General features: G+C 40.8%; 1 protein-coding gene across 3 annotated transcripts; it reads left to right on the forward strand.

Moving 5' to 3' along the window:
- Positions 1-157: 157 nt before the first annotated feature.
- si:ch211-168d23.3 (BRD4-interacting chromatin-remodeling complex-associated protein) lies at positions 158-22708 on the forward strand. Of its 3 annotated transcripts, none has more exons than XM_051723169.1 (14): positions 158-239; positions 11702-11855; positions 12208-12268; positions 12386-12428; positions 13500-13565; positions 13798-15252; positions 15404-15631; positions 15747-16236; positions 16455-16585; positions 16765-16820; positions 20743-20891; positions 20989-21083; positions 21237-21339; positions 21698-22708. In XM_051723169.1, the coding sequence occupies exons 3-14, from the start codon at positions 12228-12230 to the stop codon at positions 22417-22419; spliced, it is 3579 nt and encodes a 1192-aa protein (XP_051579129.1). In that variant the 5' UTR covers positions 158-239; positions 11702-11855; positions 12208-12227; the 3' UTR covers positions 22420-22708. The 3 variants fall into 3 exon arrangements, with proteins under 3 accessions (XP_051579129.1, XP_051579130.1, XP_051579131.1); XM_051723170.1 differs by having other exon boundaries at positions 21701-22708; XM_051723171.1 differs by having other exon boundaries at positions 21240-21339.
- Positions 22709-24232: the final 1524 nt, after the last annotated feature.

Below are 24232 nucleotides of genomic sequence, written 5' to 3' on the forward strand. Positions count from 1 at the left end.
CGTCTGTAAATGCCTCAGCAGCGACATTAGCGCGCTATAAAGCAGCAGTTCATTTATTTGGTTCCAATGTCACTGCTGACTGAAACAGCACAACATATCCATGGTCCCTCTGTACAGTTTATCTCTGTGTGTTTCGCACCCACTCGTGTGAGCCCGTCTCCCCCTCCTCTCTGAACATGTGAGTGGGGATGGATGGCGCACAGGCCCGTCTGAACGGACAGTAACGCACAAGGACGCGGGTGAGTTCAGCTTCTTCTGCGAAAAGCCGCTTGTAATATATTTATAATACGCGCATTTTAATACGAACGGATAGACGTAAAGGGATACACGTATAGCTGTGTATTTATATGTGGGCGCTTCGAAGCGAGGATGTGATGCTGACACAAAAGCGCCCACTTATAAATACAGCAGTTCATCTTTCAGCATCCCAAATGTGATCACACGTGAGTTCAGTCCGATTTACGCGTTGTTTTAGGCATGGAAGCCTAAATGTAGGAGTTATTGTTGAAACACGAAGGTATGGTTTAAAACATTATATTATTAACATGTTTAAGGGTTAAATGTTTAATGTGCTTTGCTGTGAAGAAATGCGTTTGAGTGTTTAAAAGGACCTCCTCTTTAAGTCAAATGAGAGATATGCCCGTTGTAATTGGAGGCGAATTTGACCAAGGCAAACGTTTGAATGGACACTAACCTGTTATGGCATATGCTTCTTTATGTACAAATGAACACAATAATGCTTTTTCAAAATGTGTTGGCATTATAATTGTGCCATTACATAATATCTGATGGCAATTTGTAATATTGCAGCCTGTAATATGTGTAATATTAAAGTGGCACTTTAATATTACACATAATAATAAATAATAATAATAAATAAATAAATATATATATATACATATATATATATATATTATTATTATTATTATATTTTTATTTTATTTTATAGAATAACCTAAAATTTACTTTTTTTAAAGTTTGATATAAAATGCCCATATTTATCTTCTACAAAAATTTAAGTAGATCAGACATTGTTCCTAAACTGTGTAAATTGATGTCAAGTACAAAGTGTGCTGCTTTTTTGATTACCAGTGTGGGTTGTAACTGTAGGTGGAGTAAGTTGTAACACCGATAGAAAACATGGACATTTTACATTTTGTGTAGGAATTTGTGTAGTAATCAAATTTTCTAGTTCATGGTCATCTCCCATCAGTGCCGGTCCTAGCCTTTTGAAGGCCCTAAGTTCATAACTAAGTTCAGTGAGTCAATATTAAGGAACATTAGTAGGCCTGTTTATACATTTTTATACTGACAATAAGCTAATCGTATCCAATGTGTCAAATTTCTATAAATAAAAGGGAAATGAGCATAAAGCCTGTCTGCAGGGTCAGTTGGCAGGGCACTTGCTAGCTGTACATTACTGGGGTCTGCGCTGGTCTTACCGATGAATGTGAGAGTTGTCCCTGAGGGCAGATAAAAAAGCTAAAAAAATAAAATGATTCTTCATTTAAAATGGCCTAACACAGTGCTAAGAAATTATATCAGCTAAGTTTACATTGATGACAAAGTTTTTGCATTTTATTTCGACATTTTATAAACTGTAAGCTTTTTTATAAACTTTTATCATCCATAAACTATAAGAACTAAAACAAAAAACAGATCAGACAAAATTAAAGGTGCACTCAGTATTTCTTTCCTCATTAAAAAGTTTAACTCCTAAAGACATGAATAGCAATTTTACAATATATGTAGGAAATCATGAGCACTCACATTAAAATGAAGACTCCAGTCATATCAGTAACCTTATAAAAGCTGCTTTATTCTGCATTGAGAGGGTCCACACATGGGGGCTGCCAGGTTAGAATCACATGACCAGCCGAATACTACTCGCTTAATCTCAGTAACCATCCTGTTTGACACTTTCACTCATTGATTAAAGTAATCATGGCTGACTGTGAATACTACATTTCTACAATTGCATCTGCAACTGAAAACTATTGATTTTAAATTATGTTGCATCCAAGCCACTATGTGTCAGTGTAAGTCCAAGATGGCACAAAGACAAAAGTTACTGAGTGCACATTTAACAGTGAAATACAGTAAATGAAATAAAATTTTGATTGACTGCTAAATGTTAAATAACGCTCTAGACAAACCTAGCTTTCTGAAAAATTATAACACATATATAGGAGAGTTTCACAGCTGAATGCCTTTCCAACCGCATAATTTACCGAAAAACATGAAATATTTTTTTTCTCAAGAAATATAAATTAAACATATGAGAATCTATCAATATTTCTCTAAATGTGCAAACCTTGGACTAAAATTTCTAATAGATATTGGAATTCAACCACATCATGGAAAAATAAACCCCCTTTTAAATTCTGTATTATAGTAAATAATGGATAATGCCATCCAGACCGCTAGAGGACACTGCTTGCTCACACAGCGCTGACTGAAGCTCTGAATACAGACTATATTTTTAAAACGCAGGCTTTTAAGATTTAGTAATCGCACAAGGTCATATTGCAATTTCAATCGTAATTAATTCAATTATGCAGCATTAATGGATGTCATACTGAAGTCTTCAACATATTGTGGCTAATATTATTTCTGGATTGTGCATTTTAATTCACAGAGTTTTTAAAAAGCATGTTACTAATTAATTATAAATAAACAATAATTTTTTAATATAGCCATTTTCATGCTTAAAACCGATATGCCGGTGCTTTTAATTAGGTCAACAATTGGCCGATAAATATCAGCAGCTGATATATCGGTGCATACTCCTAATACAAATGAAGAAATTACTTTAGATGTGTTGTAATATTAAGATGAACATTTTTATTGATTCCAAAAAGACAAAGAAAAACAAAACATATATACAATGAATCAACATTTAACTCCCACTACTACCCCTCCCCAATCAAGAACCCCACCCCGACCCCAAACGAACATCCCAGTGGTCTTACATAAATACACACACACACACACTAAATAAATAAAAATAACTAAAATAAATATATATATATATATATATATATATATATATATATATATATATATATATATAAATAATAATCATACAACTCTAAAACTACGCCTCTCTCTCCACAGTCCCACTCCAAGAGTCCCCCAAAAACATCAAATATTTACCCCATTTCCCATTAAATGAATCCCATATCCCCAGCCTTCTACACATGACCTCTTCAAAGGCGGCCACCCTCCCCATCTCCTCGCACCACTCCTGAATTGAGGGTGCTCCAACTGACTTCCAACCCCTTAAAACAATCTGCCTGCCTGTCATCACACTGGTCAGGACCCAATTTTTTATGTATTTATCTCTTACGCCGATGACCGCCCCATCACCCAAAACAAAGAGTCTGGGGCTAAACGAAATCTGAATGCCCAACATGTCACACACAAAACTCTGTACTTTCAACCAAAATTCCTGGATCTCAGCACACCACCAAAAAACATGGGCCGTATCTCCATCCTCCGATTGGCAATGCCAGCAGGTGGGTTTATCTTTAAGACCAAGCCTATACAGTCTAGAGAGGATCCAACAGAATCTATGTAGAATCTTGAATTGCATAAGTTGCAACCTTGCATCTCTAGATACAGACTTGATGTTTTTTAGAATCCCAGCCCACACTCCCTCCTCCAATACATATTAAAATCTTTCTCCCATAATCTCTTGATAGAGGTTAAAGCACCGTCCTCCAGACTCAGAGTTAGCAGGGAGTAATACACTGATGCCTCATGACCTTTTCCAAAAGCAGCAATCACCTCTCCCAAAGCACCTGCCGCCTTAGGGGGGTGTGTGCTACTCCCAAAAACAGTACAGAACATGTGGCGCAGTTGTAAATACCTATAAAACTGAGATCTGGGAATCCCAAAATGATAACCCAAATTCTCAAAAGATCTCAACACTCCACTCTCATACAGGTCGCCGAGTGTAGTAACCCCCCTCAAAATCCATTCTGACCAGCAGAAAGGGGACTTGTTGATACATAATTTGGGGTTTAGCCATATGCTTGAAGCAACATTTAAATAAATGTCAGAATTAAATAATCTGGCCACTTTTGTCCAAATCACGTGCAAATGTGAAATAACGGGGTGTGATTTAACTTCTCCGGTTACTTTGATAGAAAGGCTTTGCAGTGGCAAAATAGGGGCAAGGATTTCCTGTTCAATAGAAAACCAGGGAGGGGCTCTTTCAGGTGGAAGTGACTAATGAGCCAAATGCCTGAGGTCAAACGCATAATAATAAAACAAAATCTTGGGTAGGCCTCGCCCACCTTTGTCTATCGGCCTATGTAACTTATTAAAATGCAATCTGGGATGTTTACCATTCCAAATGAAGGACTTCGCTATGCTATCAAATTGCTTGAAATAAGAGAGGGGGACATCTACAGGGAGAGACTGTAGCAGGTAGTTAAATTTTGGAATACAATTCATTTTAATAACATTAACTTTCCATATCATCGATAAATGTAATGAAGCCCAACTGCCCACATCACTCGAAAACCTTTCAAAATTAACACTAACTAAATCAGACAAATTTGCTGGGAATAAAATCCCCAAATACTTAATGCCCTGTTTGGGCCACTGGAAGGCACCCGGCTGGAAAGCCGTTACTGGACAGTAGGCTGTCAGAGTCAAAACTTCGGATTTAGACTAATTGACTTTGTATCCTGAGAACTTGGAAAAGGAATTAATAATTCTGTGGAGGCAAGGCATAGATCTTTGGTTCAGAGACAAATAATAAAATATCATCTGCGTAAAGTAGAAGCTTATGCGCCACACCTCCTGCAACCACCCCTGGAAAATCATCCTCCTTTCTTATCGCGGCTGCTAATGGTTCCAGGGCAAGACAGAACAATAAAGGGGAAAGAGGGCAACCCTGCTGAGTGCCCCTATCCAGAGTAAAATAATCTGAAATTAATCCATTTGTTTGTACCGCAGCTACAGGGTGTCTATAAAGTAACTTAATCCAACCAATAAATGTACTCCTGAACCCATACATTTCCAAAATCTTAAAAAGATAATCCCATTCTAACATATCAAACGCCTTTTCGGCGTCAAGTGAGATGGCAGCCACCGGAGACTGGTCATTCGCTACTGACCACATGATATTGATGAGACGCCTGATGTTATCAGAAGAGCTACGGCCCCGAATAAACCCCATCTGATCTATATGTATAAGAGATGTTATAACCTTACTTAATCGGTTAGCCAGAATTTTTGACAATATTTTTACATCTAGTAGGATCAGGGAGATTGGACGGTAACTTTCACACTCGCTTGGATCTTTGTCCTTTTTAAGAATCAGACTGATCCAGGCTTGTGTCATGGTTGGAGGAAGCTTTCCATTCTTTAATGATTCAGTATAAACTTCTAACAAATGTGGAGCCAGTTCTGTAGCATAGGATCTAAAAAATTCTGCGGCAAAACCATCTGTCCCTGGAGCCTTGCCAGTAGGTAGGGACTTAATTACGTTATCAAGCTCCTCCAAGGTTATCTCAGAATCAAGCAAGTTTTTTTGCTCAACCGTCAGTTTAGGAAGATCTAATGGTTCCACAAAGTTTCTAATATCTTCATCAGCAGACGAAGACGTGGAACTATAAAGATCAAGATAGAATTCTTTAAAGGCATTATTAATATCAATGGCTGAGGTAAAAATTTCACCACCAGCAGATTTCACTGAGGGAATGATAGAAAGAGACTCTCTTTGCTTTATATATCTAGCCAAAAGCTTCCCTGCTTTGTCACCCAACTCAAAGTATGACTGTCTTGCCCTGAATAACCAAAACTCCACTTTCCGCGACAAAATAGTATTATATCTATATTTCAATCGGGTCAATTCTCTGAGGCCATCAGCTGACATACGGCGCTTCAGCTCTGCCTCTGCACTTTTAATATTTTCTTCCAACTCTACGAGTTCTCGTGCTTTGGATTTTTTGATGAATGAGGCATACTGTATGATCCGACCCCTAAGAACTGCCTTAATTGCCTCCCAAGCCATTCCCACAGAGGATACTGAGGACCAGTTGGTCTCCATATAAACATTGATTTCAGCCTTTAACATTTGTTGGAATTCATGATTTTACAAAAGGGATACATTAAAGCGGAAACTATATGATTTATTTTTCTCCGTATGTGGCAACACCTCTAAACTCACCAGGGCATGATCTGAGACTAAGATGTTTCTAGAGAAAGTATTCTAGAATAAATCTTATGGACTGATGAAAAGAATGTATAGTCCCTACTAGATGGGTTCAAAAGTCTCCAAATATCTATAAGAACAAGATTTTTACACATCCTGTGAAGCATCAGTGTTGCTCTAGGGGGCTTGCACACTTTTGCTTCACTATGATCAAGGACTGAATCCATCAAAAGATAAAAATTTCCTCCCAATATTATGTCATGAGGGGTGCCAGCGGCTTGCAACATCCCTTCAAGATCTATAAGAAAGCCCTGATCATCAACGTTAGGTTAGCCAAAATCAACCTTTGCCCCTGAATTTCTGCTAAAACAATAATGACCTAATTTATCTTTACTCTGTTTTTTTTTTTGTTTTTTTTTGTGTGTGTTAACAGTTTTATTGATTCCAAAAATAAAACATACAAACAGAACATAAAAAAATGGAATCAATTATTCACATTAACACCCCCCCCCAAAACATGCAAGAAAAAAACAAGATATACATTCAAACAAAATCAATAAAACATATACCCAACTGAACTACAAATCCCTCTCCATAGCCATTCCCTGAGAACCATCCAAAAAAGCCAAATAACCCCCCCACTTCCTGACGAACAAATCCCCACCTCGCCCATCTCCCCGCACCATTCCCTAAATGAGGATGCCCCAGCTGACTTCCATCCCCTGAGGATGATTTTTTTACCAATCATGACTCTGGCTAGGACCTAACTTTTTAAATAACTGTCCCCCATGTCCAGAGTCACCCCATCACCCAGGATACAGAGTCTGGGGCTAAATGAAAGTTCAGTGTTCAACACCTCACTCATAAAGTTCTGAACCCTCAACCAAAATTCTAGGATCTTTACATATCCCCAAAATACATGTATTGTGTCCCCATCCTTCGATTGGCACCGCCAGCAGGCGGGTGCGTCTCCAAGACCCAACCCAAAATTATCCAGAGGGGGTCCAGCAGAACCGATGCAAAATCTTAAACTGGATCAGACGGACCCTTGCATCTCTAGACGCAGGCCCGATGCTCCCCAGGATCCTGGCCCACACTCCCTCCTCCAACAGCAGATTTAAATCCTTCTCCCATAATCTCCTGAGAGAAGACGAAGCTCCATCCCCCAGACCCCGAATCAACAGGGAGCAATACACTTATGCTTCATGACCTTTACCAAAAGCAGCAATCACCATTTCCAGAGTAACCGCTGCTCTAGGGGGGTGTATACCACTCCAAAAAATAGCACAGAGCAAGTGGCACAGCTGCAAATACCCAAAGAACTGGGATCCAGGAATCTTAAAATGTTGAACCAAATTATCAAAAGATCCCAGCACTCCACTGTCACATAGGTCACTGATCATAGCAACCCCCCTCCCAATCCACTCTGAACAACAGAAAGGGGACTCATCAATGTGTAATATTTGGTTCAGCCATATGCCCGAGGCAACATCCAAACAAATGTCTGAACCAAACACTCTGGACACCTTCGTCCAAACTAGGTGCAGATGCAAGACAACGGGGTGTGACCCAACCCCTCCGACTAGTTTGATTGAAAGGCTTTGCAATGGCGAAATGGGGCAAGAACCTCCTGCTCAACACAGAACCCGGGAGGGGCTCTCCCAGGTGGGAGCGACCAACAGGCGAAATGTCCGAGACCAAACGCACAATAACAGAACAAAATCTTGGGTAGGCCTAGCCCACCTCCATCAATCGGCCAATGCAACTTACCGAAATGTAACCCGGGACGCCCACCATTCCAAACGAAGGACATCTACAGGGAGAGACTGCAGCAGGTAGTTAAACTTTGGAATGCAGTTCAACTCAATAACATCAACCCTCCCAATCATCGATAAATGCAATGAAGCCCACCTGCCCACATCATCTGAAAACCCCCTCATTAAAGGCTCAAAATGAACTCTAACTAAATCACATAAACCTGCTGGGAACAAAATGCCCAAACACTCAGTGCCCTGCCTGGGCCACCGGAAGGCGCCCGGCCGAAAAGCTGCTACTGGGCAGCAAGCAGCCAGAGCCAAAGCCTCGGATCCAGACCAATTAACCCTGCATCCCGAAAATTTAGAAAAGGAATCGACAATTCCGTGGAGGCAAGGCACAGCTTTACTCTGTTTGAGACATTTGAATTGTAGATGTTTACTTATCAATGTAATGACTCCCCTGCTCTTACTTGAGCCAGCACTAAAGAAAACATGTCCACCCCATATCTTCCCAAAATTTTCAGCTTCCTCTGGGGAAAAATGCGTTTCTTGAAGAAACACTATATCATATTTCTTACGTTTAAGAAAAGAAATAACTTTCCTTCTTTTTATTGGGTGCCCCAACCTATTCACATTCCACGTGGAGAGAGACAATCCACTCATATTAACATTTGACATATTGACATAATAGAAAAAATAGATTGTGTGTCAAAAACAAAATTATAAAGACCACACTCCAACATTAGTGCAACAGTCAAACCCCAAACTTCCCCCAGAATAAAAAAAAAACATAAAAAAGAAAAACGTGCACGACAGCGCTAACTGGCATCCATCCCTCTAAACTCAAACAGTCCATGTACGCCTACGAGAGTCCCCGCTACAAATTTGCCGTCGGATTGCTTGAGTCCGGTGCTACTGTACAAATTTTGTGAGACAGAATTACATAACAGAAAGTAATCTAAAAAACAAACTCCATCCAATAGGCAGAATAAACACAAAGAACATAGTCAGCATTAATTCACAAAAGTCTTGAAGGTGTGTTCCTCCACAAAACAAACTCCAGCCTCTAGCGGAACCAGCGCACACACACACACACACACACACACACACACAAGGCAGTTCAATTTCCTCGGACAGTCAAACGAATGTTCAGTGAGCCGGCTGTTCATGAGTGCAGCAGATGACCTAATCCTTCCAATGTCCTACAAAAAAAACTCCACAAAACAAACTCCAGCCAATAAGAGGCATAAGCACAAAGAACAAGCAGTTTGATCCACAACTGTCCCGAAGGAGTGTTATTCCATTAAACAAACTTCAGCTGCTAGGCGGAACCAGCACAAAAAGAAACAAGAAAGGCGCCCAGCTTCTTCAGACAGTCAAGTGTATATTCAGCGAGTCAAGCTCACTTGGGGGGCAACGTGATAAGTGACCTTCCGTTGATGTAAGAGTTTCTTGCATTCCTTGAATCGATCACGTTTCTCTCTTGTTGAATTCGCAAAGTCTGGGAACAAGAAAATGCTGTGGTTTTTCCCAAGAGAGCTTTCCTTTACCCCTCGCCTCGCATAACACAAGATCTTTATTGGATGATCTCAGAAATTTGGCCAGAATTGATCAGGGCCTGTCTCCTTCAGTGGATCTGTGAGCTGGGACCCTGTGAGCTCGCTCGATTTCCAGCTTATGGCCTGTTATGTCGAGCAGACTCAAGAATTGCTCGTCTAGGAATTTTACCATATCTCTGCCTTCCTTATGCTCAGGAATTCCAATAATTCGGACGTTGTTTCGCCAATTACGATTCTCCAAATCCTCCAGTTTTTCCCAAATGCGTTCCAAATCTACTTTGGTCGCTAGCGGATTAGCAGCTAATTCCCTCTCTGATGACTCCAGATAATCGACCTGTCCCTTGACGTCCCCGATTCTTGTAATCGACCGTAATCAATCGACGTATTACAGCAAGATCTTCCTGGTCCTCTACAACTGCTCGCCAGTTGCCGCTGAATTTCTCCCACCGCACCGTCCAAACTGAGTCCCTGGTCTGTGGGCGTAAGCACGTAAGTGTCTTTTTTTTTTTGGGGGGGGGGGGATTTTTCCCCCTTTTTCTCCCAATTTGGAATGCCCAATTCCCAATGCGCTCTAAGTTCTCATGGTGGCGTAGTGATTCGCCTCAGTCCGGGTGGTGGAGTACGAATCCCAGTTGCCTCCGCGTCTGAGACAGTCAACCCGCGCATCTTATCACGTGGCTTGTTGAGCGTGTTGCCACAGAGACATAGCGCGTGTGGAGGCTTCATGCCATCCACCGCGGCAACCACGCTCAATTCACCATGCGCCCCACCGAGAACAAACCACATTATAGCGACCATGAGGAGGTTACCCCATGTGACTCTACCCTCCCTAGCAACCGGCCAATTTGGTTGCTTAGGAGACCTGGCTGGAGTCACTCAGCACACCCTGGGATTCGAACTAGCGAACTCCAGGGGTGGTAGCCAGCGTATTTTACCACTGAGCTACCCAGGCCCCACGTAAGTGTCTTTTAATATCTCCAGAGCCTGAGGATTTTGAATTCTTTGACATGTTGACTTCATAGAACAGTTATGTAGCAGGGTGTATCGAAACTCCACTCCAACCGGTTTAAAACATAAAAATAATAAAAAACTAGCAAAGTGTGCAGAGCTCGTCGTTCACACGTCCGACTCCCACATGGCGCCACGCGACTCTGTGTTGTAATATTGAGCTGGACACCTGGATTATGATCTTTGCAATGATCGTTTTAAATATGATAATTATTAGTCACCATTTTTATTTGTATAGTGCTTTTCACAATACACATTTCAAGGCAGCTTTATAGAAAATGATGCTATAATCTCTGTAATGTCCTAAAGTACTCATTGATCAGTTTCACTGAAACATCATTAAATCATGTTCCTGGTGCATTTTTCTCCTTTTTTCTGTTCCTGACGGACTGGTAGCATAGCCATGTCTACTTCTACATTATGTATCATTACCTTGGCTACTTTAAATATCTTTGACAGCATGGAGCCCCCTGGTGGATCGGGAGCCCTACGCAACTGGTGTAGTTTGCGGATTGGGAATACCGACACTATCCCCCATCACCACCACCCACTCCAACCCACCATTATTTTATTTTAAACATTTTAATTTAAAAAATCAAAGGCCGCATCCACACTAATCTGTTTTAGTGGGTCCAGTAGAAGTAGATCAGAAAGTAGAGTTACGACCCTCCCCATCTGCTCGGGCATATTTCTAGCTCTTTAAAAAAATGTATGTGAAAAGCTTGAATGGAAAGTTAACCTTGTTGTTTCTGATACCTGTTCTGTCTTTTAACATTCATTAACATGATCACAAATCAAATTATAAATGCCAAATTTTAATTTCTTACCCCTTTCCCCTGTTAATTCTTTACTGTATAGTTTTACACAGACTTACTTCTACTGTCACTTTAAGAGGGAGGTAGTTATGGATGATGTGATTTCACCCATGTTGTTAATTTATAATTGGTTAAACTGATACATCTCGCCCCATGTTACAACACTGCTTGGTCTCCTACATTAGGTTACACCAACAAAAGTTATTTTTAAGAGTCATATAAGGTAGAAATATTTTCTTAAAGTAACAACTGCATGTATAAACATTCACATTACAGTGTGAAATTTCACTTCTATACCAAGTTTACCAGTCTACATATTTATGGAGTAAAGCATTTTCAACATCTTCCCATTAGTAACTCAGAAACCTTTTAATAATGTCATGATTCTTTCAGACTCTACATTGAAGCCTATGGAACTCTATGATGTCCCTGCTCAATAGCATATGTCCAGATGCCTGGTTTTCTCACAGCCAGTCTCTGAAGCCCAGTCATTGAAGTGCACACACACTCACTCTTCCTGCTCTGAATGTAGCCACCAGAATAAGAGGTTAGGATACATTACAAAACCTAGAGTATTTCACATGAATCAGAATGGTTAATATAATTTAATGTATTCTATATAGAAATTGTTGAAATTTACAAAAATCAGGCAACATACTTAGACGTAATCTAAAACATACTGTATTTGCATTTTGTGTCTCCTTGCTGAAGTAGATTTGTGATTTGAGTTATGTATATAGCACACTATGTGCTATATGAACACAGTACTGACATATTATTCGATTTTATACAACATTATGTATGTGATTGCATATTTAACCACAATTAGTAAAGATATACAAATCCAAGCATAATTGAATTAAATTGTTAGACCTTTTCTTTTGATTTTGTAATTCCAGTCCAACTTCCCCCTTTTGAAATGGAGGATGAAGATGGCACTTGTTTACTTGATGTTTTGTGGTAAATGTTTTTAAATCCAGTAAATTGAATTTTCTTAAAGTACTCTGACTTTTCATCTGTTTTATATAAACATCTCTCTCTCTCTCTCTCTCTCTCTCTCTCTCTCTCTTTTAACAGCGACCCCATAGCTCTGAATGATTTTCTTTATGGGACTACTGAGGTAAATAGATCATAGTATCATGATTGACTGCATAAACTGATCTTCAAAATTAATAAAAATGGCACTTGTTAAAGCATGTTTAAAAACTTGGCTGTGGTAATATTTTGGAACATTTGAACACTGAGGTGTCATGTCACTTTTAAACTAAGCCCCAGAATCATAAAATGTTAGAATATATTAAAGGAATAGTTCACCCAAAAATGAAAATTCTCTCATCATTTACTCACCCTCATGCCATCCCAGATGTGTATGACTTTCTTTCTTCTGCTGAACACAAACAAAGATTTTTAGAAGAATATCTCAGCTATGTAGGTCCATACAATGCAAGTGAATGGTGATCAGGCCTTTAAAACTCCAAAAAGTAGAAAAAGTCAGCATAAATATAATCCATCAGACTCCAGTGGTTTAATCAATGTCTTCTGAAGTGATCCAGTTAGTTTTGAGTGAGAACAGACCAAAATGTAACTCCTTTTTCACTGTACATCTTGACAGCATTCTCCTTGGCGATCAGGATTTCGAACTCGATTACACTTCCTATAGCGGCATCTAACATACTGCGCATGCATCAAGCACGAGGAAGTGTAATCGAGCTTGAAATCATGATTGTGCCCAGAGACTGCAATGACAAGATGTAAAGTGACAAAGGAGTTATATTTTGGTATGTTCTCACCCAAAACCAACTGTCGTCGCTTCTGAAGACATTGATTAAACCACTGGAGTCTTATGGATTACTTTTATGCTGACTTTATCTCCTTTTTGGTGGTTCAAAGGCCTGATCACCATTCACTTGCATTATATGAACCTACAGAGTTGAGATATTCTTCTACAAATCTTTGTTTGTGTTCAGCAGAAGAGAGAAAGTCATACACATCTTAGATAGATAGCATGAGGGTGAGTAAATGATAAGAGAATTTTCATTTTTGGGTGAACTATCCCTTTAAGGGATCTTACAAGGAGAATTCAGTAGAATTTTAAAGGGAGATACTCGTTTGTGTTTGTGTGTTCATTTCTGGATGCAGATAAAAATTACCCTATGCAATTAACTGTCTCTCCTCCCTTCTGTTCATTCAGCTGCCAAGTGGAGACTTACTCATTAATTCATCCTCTGGAGAGCCATCACTCTTGACAGACACTCCAGTGAGTTTAGACCTCACTCCCCATGGAGGAGGGAACACAGTTGTTTCAACAGAGACTTCTCAAACCTTTTGCATGTCTGTCTAGCAAAAGTCACTTTTTTTTCTCAAAGAAGGATTTCAAAGGTTTCTGTTGATGAATTAAATAATTTGTTAATTGTTTGCTTTTTTCTTTTAGCAGTCTAACATATATTAAACCTACTTAGTTTATTTTGACTTCACATTTTGTTCTCCAGAGCCCAGCCTCTCTAGCAGATGATGATAATTCTCAGGACATGCCTTTCTCTGGCTGTGTGGATCTCTCCTTTCTGGAGGAGGCACTGCTGGCATCACCAGAAGGATGTGGAGGTCCAGAAGAGGCGCAAGAAGCTCCCACTGTCCAATCAGTGGAACCACAGCAGAAAGCGATCTTTGACATCCTCCAGCAGAGTCTCCAAGAGGCAGACATCACTGAGCACACTCTAGCATTAGAAGCTGGACTTGCCCAGACAGCAGAAACTTTCCAATTTGGTTTATCTGATGCATCACTCCCTTTGCCTGCAGCACCATATTTATCCAGACCACTGACCATCCCTGGTTTGGTCTCTTTACCAAAGGACACTCAAATAGCAGTGGAGCCTCCTCAGCCATCTTTGTTAGCTGTTGGCCCAGGTTGCCCCTCACTAAAACCCACAGGAACCCAGTTAATGAATCTGCTTCCTGGGAATGTCTTCCCTACACCTACAACAGAGACATCCTTTTCTTTTAATTTAGCACAAGGCTCCAGGATGAACATCCAGAAGACCCTGCAAAACTTTGCAGGCAGCCAGATGTTGGCCTCAACAGTTAGAACAATAGCTCCTCCAGGGGCCATGCTACAGAAAACACCTTTGCCTATTCAGCCTAAGTTACAAGTCAACATCCAGCCTAGACTAGTACAGATCAGTCCTAAGCCAGCAGGACAGAAACAATTGTCAGAACTTACTTTCATCCCAGCAAATACATCCCAGAATGTATTGTCCCCTTCTGTACATTCAAAGCAGTCATTTCCACCACAAGGAGGGAAACCTGTTAGCCTACATGTGGTCAGTCATGGAGGCTCCATTGTCATTCAGCCGCAAGGTCCTTTTCAGGGCCAAAGACAGTTCTTTCTCCCAAGCCAAACTCCTGAAACAATGACCCAGTCTACCAGCACTCCAGGGTGTCCTCTTATTACACCAAGCAATCAGATGTTTAACAAACCCAGTGAGGGGCATCTTGTTGACAGTTCTCATATTGTGACTGTATGCCCAAGGCAAATTAATTTCAGCCCTATTTTCACCTCTCCAACTGGACAACTCACCCTTAAACAAGGGGCTCTACTGTCAAGGTCCCTGCCAATTCAATCAACACACCATACAGTCTTCCAGGTACCAGCACAGCTAGCAGGGACCTATCCATCTCAAGTGCAGAGACAGCATGGTTCTGTAGTTCAAAGCCAAACTGTAGGGAAGCAGATTAAATTAATTAATAATGCTAGTATGTTCATCCCTGATATGATGACCATACCAATCATAAATGGAAAGCCAGTGAAACAAGGTTTACCCTTGGTGCCTCCAACCCAGAGATCAGTTGCAGGGGTACCCGAACTGAAGCTGACTCTTACACAGAGTTCAATGCTTCTCTTGCATGAGAGAACAACAGCAGATGGGGGGAAAGCCAGTGAACCACAAGTGAGTTGATTTTTGTAACTTTCTGTCTTAAACAGCATAAACATTATCAAACTTTTTCTAATCTCATTTATTATAATTCAGTTTTTAAAGGAAAGTCGTTTTGGGTTTGTGATACATTTGTTCACTGTTATTATGTGCCTCCATGCGTTAGGAGAGCAGAATGCTTCCCCCAACTTCAGTGGAAGCACAGAGTTTGGAAATTCACTCTCAGCCCTCTCCAGCTACAACTCTACAGTCATCACCAAATCTTACTTGTGCCCCTCAGCCAGTTTTATCATTATCCCCAAAACTGATCACCAAAATGGAAGAACAACAATTATTGGAAGGAGAGCAAAACCTATTACCTCATAATCAGGGTTTAACACACCATTCTCAACAGGTAAATCAAAATGTGTTCTGTAAACGGTTCTCAAGTCTATTAAGTATTAATGTGCCTTAAACTGGAAAAATGTCACTGTAACAAACACTTATACAATAAATGTCTTTCCTTGCAGCATGCACATAAACCATCAGTCACCCATGAGTCCTTGGAAGGAACTCTGCTCATGCAAATGGACAACCACATCTCTCCAGTCTTTGTTGACTTTTCACCCACACGTTTAGCTGCATCTGAGACTTTCTCAGACTTATTTTCTGAGTGTGAAGATATACCTATGCCAGTGTATCCTGGTTCAGAGCACAGTGAAATACTGTTGTCACCTCCACTTGGCCAGTGCTCTTTAAGGACCACAGGCACAGCCTCCATCACAGGTTCCACAACCCCAGTGTCAGATAAGCAGCATCTGGATCAATCTGTGTCAATTGCTCTTGTTGCTGACCCCCAGGGTGAGGAGGGGCCAGATAAGTGTCAGAGCCCATCCTCTTCTTCAGAGGAGTTGTTTGTGTCTCAGGAGCAGCTGGAACAAACTCGTGTTTTAACAGAGCTCAGTGGAACCCTAGAATCGACAGCAAAGGAGTATCAGCAGAGCAGTGAATCAGACAAGGGTATTTGTTTTACAGCAGAATGAATATGATTAGCTATGACAAGAGAACTGAACATAGTCTTTCATAGAAAGCACATAAAAATGCATCATAAATAGCAGACAGGAACTTATATGACAGAAAACAGTGGTTACTTATTCATGACATTTTTCACTTTGTACTTGTGGTACACACAAACATTTATTTTTTAACTAACAAATTTGAAATTCATATCGTCACAGAGCTCACAGTCCATTGTGTGACAACCAACAGTGGGATTATCTCTTTGGACCAGCATAAGTTACAGGAAATAATGTCTAGGCTACCATCTCAGGGCATAGACACCTACTCAGCACTTCAGAAGGTGGTCCAGGTGAAAATACCCTAAATATACCATTTAAAGTGTTAGGTGGATCATGCTAGATCACAGGGCATTTAATATTATTGTTATTCAGGTAATTGTAAATAACAATATAGAATCCATGAAGCACTATAATGTTATGTTTATTTGAATGAATGTAAAGTGTGATCACATTATTGTCTCATTTTCAGACACCCTTTGAGGGTGAGAAAGAGGAGGAACTTACACTGGCAAAAAGGCAACACAGGTAAGTAAAAATACATTTGTTCAGTAACATCCTGCTATAGAGCATCTATAGAGATATAAAGACATCAGTATGGCTTCAGTAACATGTAAGGTTACTTGGGTAACCGCAGCTCTAACTATGGAAAACACCTTCAGTGTAACAGACCATGGAAGCACCAAGGACACAACATCTGTCAGAAGGAATTTGGTAAATGTGTGTAGAGGAGCCCAGCTAGCCACAGCACAAATATTCTAAACAGAAAAACCCTTGAATAAAGCCCACATAGTGGCCTTGCCTGTGGTGAAATTAGCTTTCATGCCCACTGGGGGCTGCAAGATATGGATCAATTTTGGTGAGCCAAACCAATTGCTAGGGGGATGAAAGGCAAGAAATTTCAAGGCAGTGCAGTTGCAGAAGGAAGCAATTACCTCAGGTACAAAAGTCGGGTTAAGCTGCAGTGTAACCCTGACACACCCCAGGCTAAAAGCACAAGCACAATGGATGAACTGTAATTGGGCTTGGCAGAGATCAAAGCAAGGCTTTCAAAGAAAAAGTTATTTGTATTTGAATGCACTCCAGAGTGGAAACCCATTAAAGCAACATGGTTGACCAGAACAGGTGGATTTAAACTAAAAAGTGCATCACTGTTTGCAGGGGACAGAAGTAGATAATGTATGTCAATACATTCACAACTCTGTGGTGAAGGCAGGGGCACATACTGTATGTAACAAAGAAACCCAACACTGAAAGTCTTATCATCAGTAAGCCCAAGGGAACCACTGGCAAGCACAGGGCGTTAGGCCTAATAGGAAGAGGCAAATCCTGAAAAATGTGCTCTGATTCCTCGTGGTGGTGCTGTGACACACCTCGATCTGGGTGGCGGAGGATGAATCTCAGTTGCCTCCACTTCTGAGACAGTCAGCCCGCGCATCTTATCTTATGGCTTGCAGAGCCATGGAGATTTGTGCATGTGGAGGCACACGCTATTCACCGCGGCATTCAAGCACAACTCACCATGCACCCCACCGACCCAAGTGACCACGAGTACCCACATGACTCTACCCACCCTAGCAACTGGGCAAATTGGCTGCTTTGGAAGCGTGGCTGGAGTCACTCAGCACACCCTGGATTCGAACTCACGATTCCAGGGGTGGTATTCTTTGCTTGCTGAACTACCCAGGCCCCCTGAAATGAAACTATCAATATCTCTGAGAGTGTAGTGTGTCAAGAAAAATTACAGTGCATCCGGAAAGTATTCACAGTGCTTCACTTTTTCCACATTTTGTTATGTTACAGCCTTATTCCAAAATGGATTAAATTCATTATTTTCCACAAATTTCTACAATCAATACCCCAGAATGACAATGTGAAAGAAGTTTGTTTGAAATCTTTGCAAATTTATTAAAAATAAAAAACGGGAAAAAAATCACATGTACATAAGTATTCACAGCCTTTGCCATGACACTCAAAATTGAGCTCAGGTGCATCCTGTTTCCACTGATGATCCTTGAGATGTTTCTGCAACTTGATTGGAGTCCACCTGTGGTAAATTCAGTTGATTGGACATGATTTGGAAAGGCACACACCTGTCTATATAAGTTCCCACAGTTAACAGTACATGTCAGAGCACAAACCAAGCCATGAAGTCCAAGGAATTGTCTGTAGACCTCCGAGACAGCATTGTATCGAGGCACAGATCTGGGGAAGGGTACAGAAACATTTCTGCAGCATTGAAGGTCACAATGAGCACAGTGGCCTCCATCATCCATAAATGGAAGAAGTTTGGAACCACCAGGACTCTTCCTAGAGCTGGCCGCCCGGCCAAACTGAGTAATCGGGGGAGAAGGGCCTTAGTCAGGGAGGTGACCAAGAACCCAATGGTCACTCTGACAGAGCTCCAGCATTTCTCTGTGGAGAGAGGAGAACCTTCCAGAAGAACAACCATCTCTGTAGCACTCCACCAATCAGGCCTGTATGGTAGAGTGGCCAGACAGAAGCCACTGCTCAGTAAAAGGCACATGACAGCCCGCCTGGAGTTTGCCAAAAGGCACCTGAAGGACTCTCAGACCATGAGAAACAAAGATTGAACTCTTTGGCCTGAATGGCAAGCGTCATGTCTGGAGGAAACCAGGCACAGCTCATCACCTGGCCAATACCATCCCTACAGTGAAGCATGGTGGTGGCAGCATCATGCTGTGGGGATGTTTTTCAGTGGCAGGAACTGGGAGACTAGTCAGGATCGAGGGAAAGATAAATGCAGCAATGTACAGAGACATCCTTGATGAAAACCTGCTCCAGAGTGCTCTGGACCTCAGACTGGGGCAAAGGTTCATCTTCCAACAGGACAACGACCCTAAGCACACAGCCAAGATAACAAAGGAGTGGCTACAAGACAACTCTGTGAATGTCCTTGAGTGGCCCAGCCAGAGCCCAGACTTGAACCCGACTGAACATCTCTGGAGAGATTTGAAAACTGCGGTGCACCGATTCTCCCCATCCAAACTGATGGAGCTTGAGAGGTCCTGCAAAGAAGAATGGGAGAAACTGCCCAAAAATAGGTGTGCCAAGCTTGTAGCATCATACTCAAAAAGACTTGAGGCTGTAATTGGTGCCAGAGGTGCTTCAACAAAGTATTGAGCAAAGGCTGTGAATACTTAATACTTTTTCGTTTTTTATTTGTAATAAATTTGCAAAGATTTCAAACAAACTTCTTTCACATTATCATTATGGGGTATTGTTTGTAGAATTGTGAGGGAAAATAATGAATTGAAGCAATTTTGGAATAAGGCTGTAACATAACAAAATGTTAAAGTGAAGCGCTGTGAATACTTTCCAGATGCACTGTATTTATCTGAATCTGATGACATGAAATAACTTTTGGTGTAACTGATTCTAAAATCTAGGCTTATTTTGCCTGAGTCCTTGATGGAGAACAGAGCAAATAGTCATCTTTTGTTTTTAAACATCTGCTGATTAATATGGGGTGCATAAATTAGTCTGAAAGCCACAGTTAGAAGCTGGAACACTGCGCTTTGATTAAAAACCAAATATACTTGAGCAGGAAAATATCGCGGATGGTAATCAAAGTTTCTTCTGTAAACCATCACCATTGTGCCTTCAAACAAGGCCCTTAATCCCAGGTTGCTCCAGAAGGATTACCCTTGTGATGCAGTGTTCTGTTGGTTGATTTGGATTAAAGTGTCTGCTAAATGACTGCCTTCTAATATTGGGCCCAGATTACCAACCATTTGGAAACAAACACTTAAGTTGACTTCACATGCTACGTGACCTATGATATCATTGAAAGTGGCAGGTTTAATAGCAAACTGAAGTTTGTAGCCCTTTTTTACAGTTGATTGAACCCAAGGTGAACTTTAAATGTAAACTAGGTCAGTGTTTCCCAACCCTGTTTCTAGAGGCACACCAACAGTACACATTTTTGATGTCTCCCTGATCTGACACTCCCATTTCAGGACTTGGAGTACTCTACTAACAAGCTGATGAGTTGACTAAGGCAGGGGTTTTCAATCCTAGTCCTGGGTACCCACAGCAGTGCACTTTTTGTATGTATTCTTTTTTTAAATAACACCATTTCATGTAATGGAGCATCTACTAACAAGCTGATGATTTGAATCAGGTGTGTTAAAGAATGGAAACATCCAAACTGTGCAGTGATGTGGGTCCCCAGGAATAGAATTGAAAGCCCCTGGACTAATGTGTGTTAGATTAAGGAGACATTGAAAACATGAAGTGTTGGTGTGCCTCAAGGAAGAGGGTTGGGAAACATTGCACTAGACATCTAAACATGCATCAAGTGGTCTCTGCTAACTCAAATCATTGTGGTGTATATCTGTCTACTAAGAAGAGTCATGGACCACCTGCTAAATCAATGTATCAATGTACACAATCTTAATTTGTATGTGCATTTGTGTTTTATTCCTAGGGTGAAACAGCAGCTGTTTTTAGACCACAGTGCTGTCCTCAACCCAAACACTTCGGTTCCATATGTTTCAGTAGAGGATGCTGTTAGGCATTTGTTGCCCTACCATACTTGTGCTAGAGCCCTGCCTAGCCAGGCTGACATTATCTCAGGTTAGACTTAATCCAGCCTGGGAGTTATCCTAATTTTGCATTTGGTTTGAGGATTCCAGAGTATCCTTGATGAAAGGGTCTGTCATTCTTTTTGCAGTGGACAAGCAGTTTGAGTGTATTTCAGTGCTGCTGTTCAAACAAATTACAGACATGCTGAACAAGTACAGGCAGCTTCTTCTGGCTGAATCTCAGGTAACAGATTACGCCCAACCCACAGATTGCAATCCTGAGTCCTTCACTAATCCAAAAATAGCCATTGTTTTGAAGTTCTTTCGCATAGCATCAAACATTTTGGTTCTTTGTAATGTACTGTAAGAGGCAGGTCTGAGTTATTTCTTTCTTCAGCAGGAGAGTCCTTCAGCAGAGATGGTGATGCTAGAGCGTTTGTTTCTGCAGTCAGAGAGACTCTTGCTGGGGGAGGATAGACGCAAAGCCAGGAGAGATCCAGGTAACAAGGCCCAAGATCCTGCATGTGCCCATCTAGTTTCTTTTATGTGAGATGTTAGTGTAAATCCTTAAAGCAGGGGTATTCAGCTCCACTCCAGGAGGGCCAATGTCCTGCAGAGTTTAGCTTCGACCCTAATCAATCACACCTTAAAAAGCTAATCAAGGTCTTTAGGATTACATAAAAATTACAGGCAGGTGTGTAAGCGCTGGGTTGTAACTAAACTCTGCAGGATGGTGGCTCTCCAGAAGTGGAGCTGAAAAGACCTGCCTTAAAGTGTACAGACATATTACTTGTTACCACATATTACTTGTACCCTGATGTAAAACGGTGAGCAGGTTTAATTTTTTTGGTGGTTCAGCAGAGTCCTTCCTGATGTCCTGGCATATGAACTCATCTCAACATAGCACGGTGTCGTCAGTCCAGGCTGGACATTCTAGTTGTCCTTCATCACCACCATCGTGGGCCTTGCAATCTGACAGACCTCCTGGCCTGAGGACATACCGCTCCAGCAGCAAAGGAGCACTTCGCCTCACCATCAAACATGAATCAGGATCTCGCAAGGTCATCCACAACTCTGCTTGTGATGTTTCACATGGCGTCTCTGGCTACAAACGAAACTACTGTGGGCAGTTAACTAATGGAGACATGAAGGGGAAAGAGGAATCCATCAAGCTTCCTTTGTCAAATGCTCAAGATATCGAAAATGGTCTGAGGTCAGATCAGCTACCCAAGGTGAGATTGAACCCTGACATGGAAACAAGTTGGACAGGTAATGAATTGCAGAACCTTTCAGATTCTGTGGCCAGGCCAGACTATGTAACTCCAAGTGTAGACAGCTTACTTCCAGAGCAGTGCACTCCAGTGCTGAAAAGGAACAAGCTGTCTGATTTAGAGGTGGAGCCTTCAAGTTTGCCTGCCCTGGTGAAGGACGGAGAACTGAGTGGACACCTGCAAAGTGCTATAGACAGCATCCTGGAGCTGCAAAGGCTGCAGGGTTCTCCTGCAGAGGTTAAACCCAAGATTCAAAAGCCCCATGCACTGGATCAGGCTTTCAGTAGCATGCTTGAAGGACAGCTATGAGATGCAGAAGAATGCTAGATGAAAGGAAAAGCCTCAGAATTCACCAGTCTTTCCTTTATCTGAATATACAGCCCACACATCATGTAAACCTCATCCAGCAGAGACTAATTTTATTTATAAAATTTTCTGAAGAAATATAATTGGACATGAAATATGTTTTGGGTCATTGATATGGTCATTATTATTGTGTAAATAATTTAGCAAATTTGTTTGTGAATATTTATTTGATACATGACATTATATTACAGTCTTCTATCAGTTTGTTACTAAGAGAGCCTCAACTCACAAGTGCAGTTTGGCTGTATGTTTATTGGTGTGTGTGTGTGATAAAATGGTTTGTCTTTTTACTACAACTTTTGGTGTTTTTGGTGTGGACACGAGTCTATTAGATGTCAAGACATTGATTTGTTTGGCTGGCTTTAAAGCTGTTTTCCTAAACTCAGGTGCTCACCAAGGAACCAAACCGGATTACACTTGAAAGCTTTAGTCTAGGGTACAGTTCATGTGGAGGCAAACCAGATTTTCTTTGAAAATGGCCATACTCGGCAAATGAGAAAATACCCCAAGGCAAACTCTCTTGCTTGGTCTGAACCTGAGTTTGGAAAATACCAATCAAACAAAACAAACTCTGACAACTTGAGTCTACGCCAAAAGCTCTAGTGTGAAAGCACTCCCACGTTTTGTGCTCAGACAGTACACATTAAATAATGTCTGTTCCAGCTTGTTTACCCTCAAATAACAGGCCCTCTTTCATTCTATCACCAGCAAAACCAGCTAGAAACTCAAAGTTTTAAAAATGTTAAGAACAGATTGAAAATATGAAGCATACAACAGAATATTCATCGAGCAACTGACAGATGTAACGTATGCCTTATTCTGTCACTGCTAAGAGCTGCACTATTCCCATTGTGGTTTAAGACAAACATCCCCCAGGAGACATAAATGCAAAAGCAATAAGTAGCAGATGGCTGTAAATATGTGGTTGTGCCTCAATTCTTTGGACTTCCTTTGTTCAAGATCTTGTAACTGTGTTGATCATTTGTGTTCTAATCACTGAACATTTCAACAAGCTGCACTTACTGTCAGAATACAGACTATATAGTTTATCAAAACCTAAAGCAGTATCATCTGCAGACAACCAGTTAGTGACAAATGTGATATTGGATTATTTGCATTCATGTTTTTCCTTGACAATATACTACGATGTCATGTTTACCTTATACCAGCGATGATTATTACTTCATAAATAATTGCATAATGGAGTAGTACTGTTCCTACACAAGTGTTCGTTTGCCCTGTTTAGTATTTAGTTGTGTAACATGATGTGCATTACGAATATTGTGCTCAAGTTGTACATCCACGTCCTGTGTGCAACATGATTGGAAAGTCTTTGCTTTAACTGCATTTTTGTATTGCTAACCTGACAGATGCTATGCACTAGCCGTTCAGAACACTTGCCCCTAAAGCTGTCATATTACAAGCTAAATATTGCGACTGGCCCAAATTGTTTCAAAAAATGTGCTTCTCTTTGAATAATTTTTTTTTTTTTTGTACTATACTCTGAAACATGTAGCATGTTATCTGATCCAAAAGTACAACTGACAAGCAGATTGTTCCAATGCCACACTCTAAGAGGCCTTAAACCTGCATTACAAGATTGTAAGAATTACTTCTAGAAAAGTCAATGATAAAATCAGCTTTAGAGCCATTATCATTGAAGGGACTCATTAAAAACATAAGTTTTTTTATAGACTTTATTGAATCATGATTTTGTATGTAATAAACAGTAAAACTGTATGAGTGTCGTGTTTGC

This window comes from Myxocyprinus asiaticus, chromosome 17 (genome assembly GCF_019703515.2).
Source record: "Myxocyprinus asiaticus isolate MX2 ecotype Aquarium Trade chromosome 17, UBuf_Myxa_2, whole genome shotgun sequence".
NCBI lineage: Eukaryota > Metazoa > Chordata > Actinopteri > Cypriniformes > Catostomidae > Myxocyprinus > Myxocyprinus asiaticus.

Excerpts from the sequence above, each read along its gene's own strand:
- si:ch211-168d23.3 (XM_051723169.1), top strand. The coding sequence starts at position 12,228 with ATGGAGGATGAAGATGGCACTTGTTTACTTGATGTTTTGTG. Across the intron at positions 15,253-15,403 it reads GGAAAGCCAGTGAACCACAA|GAGAGCAGAATGCTTCCCCC; the intron begins GTGAGTTGATTT and ends TCCATGCGTTAG. Across the intron at positions 16,237-16,454 it reads GAGCAGTGAATCAGACAAGG|AGCTCACAGTCCATTGTGTG; the intron begins GTATTTGTTTTA and ends ATATCGTCACAG.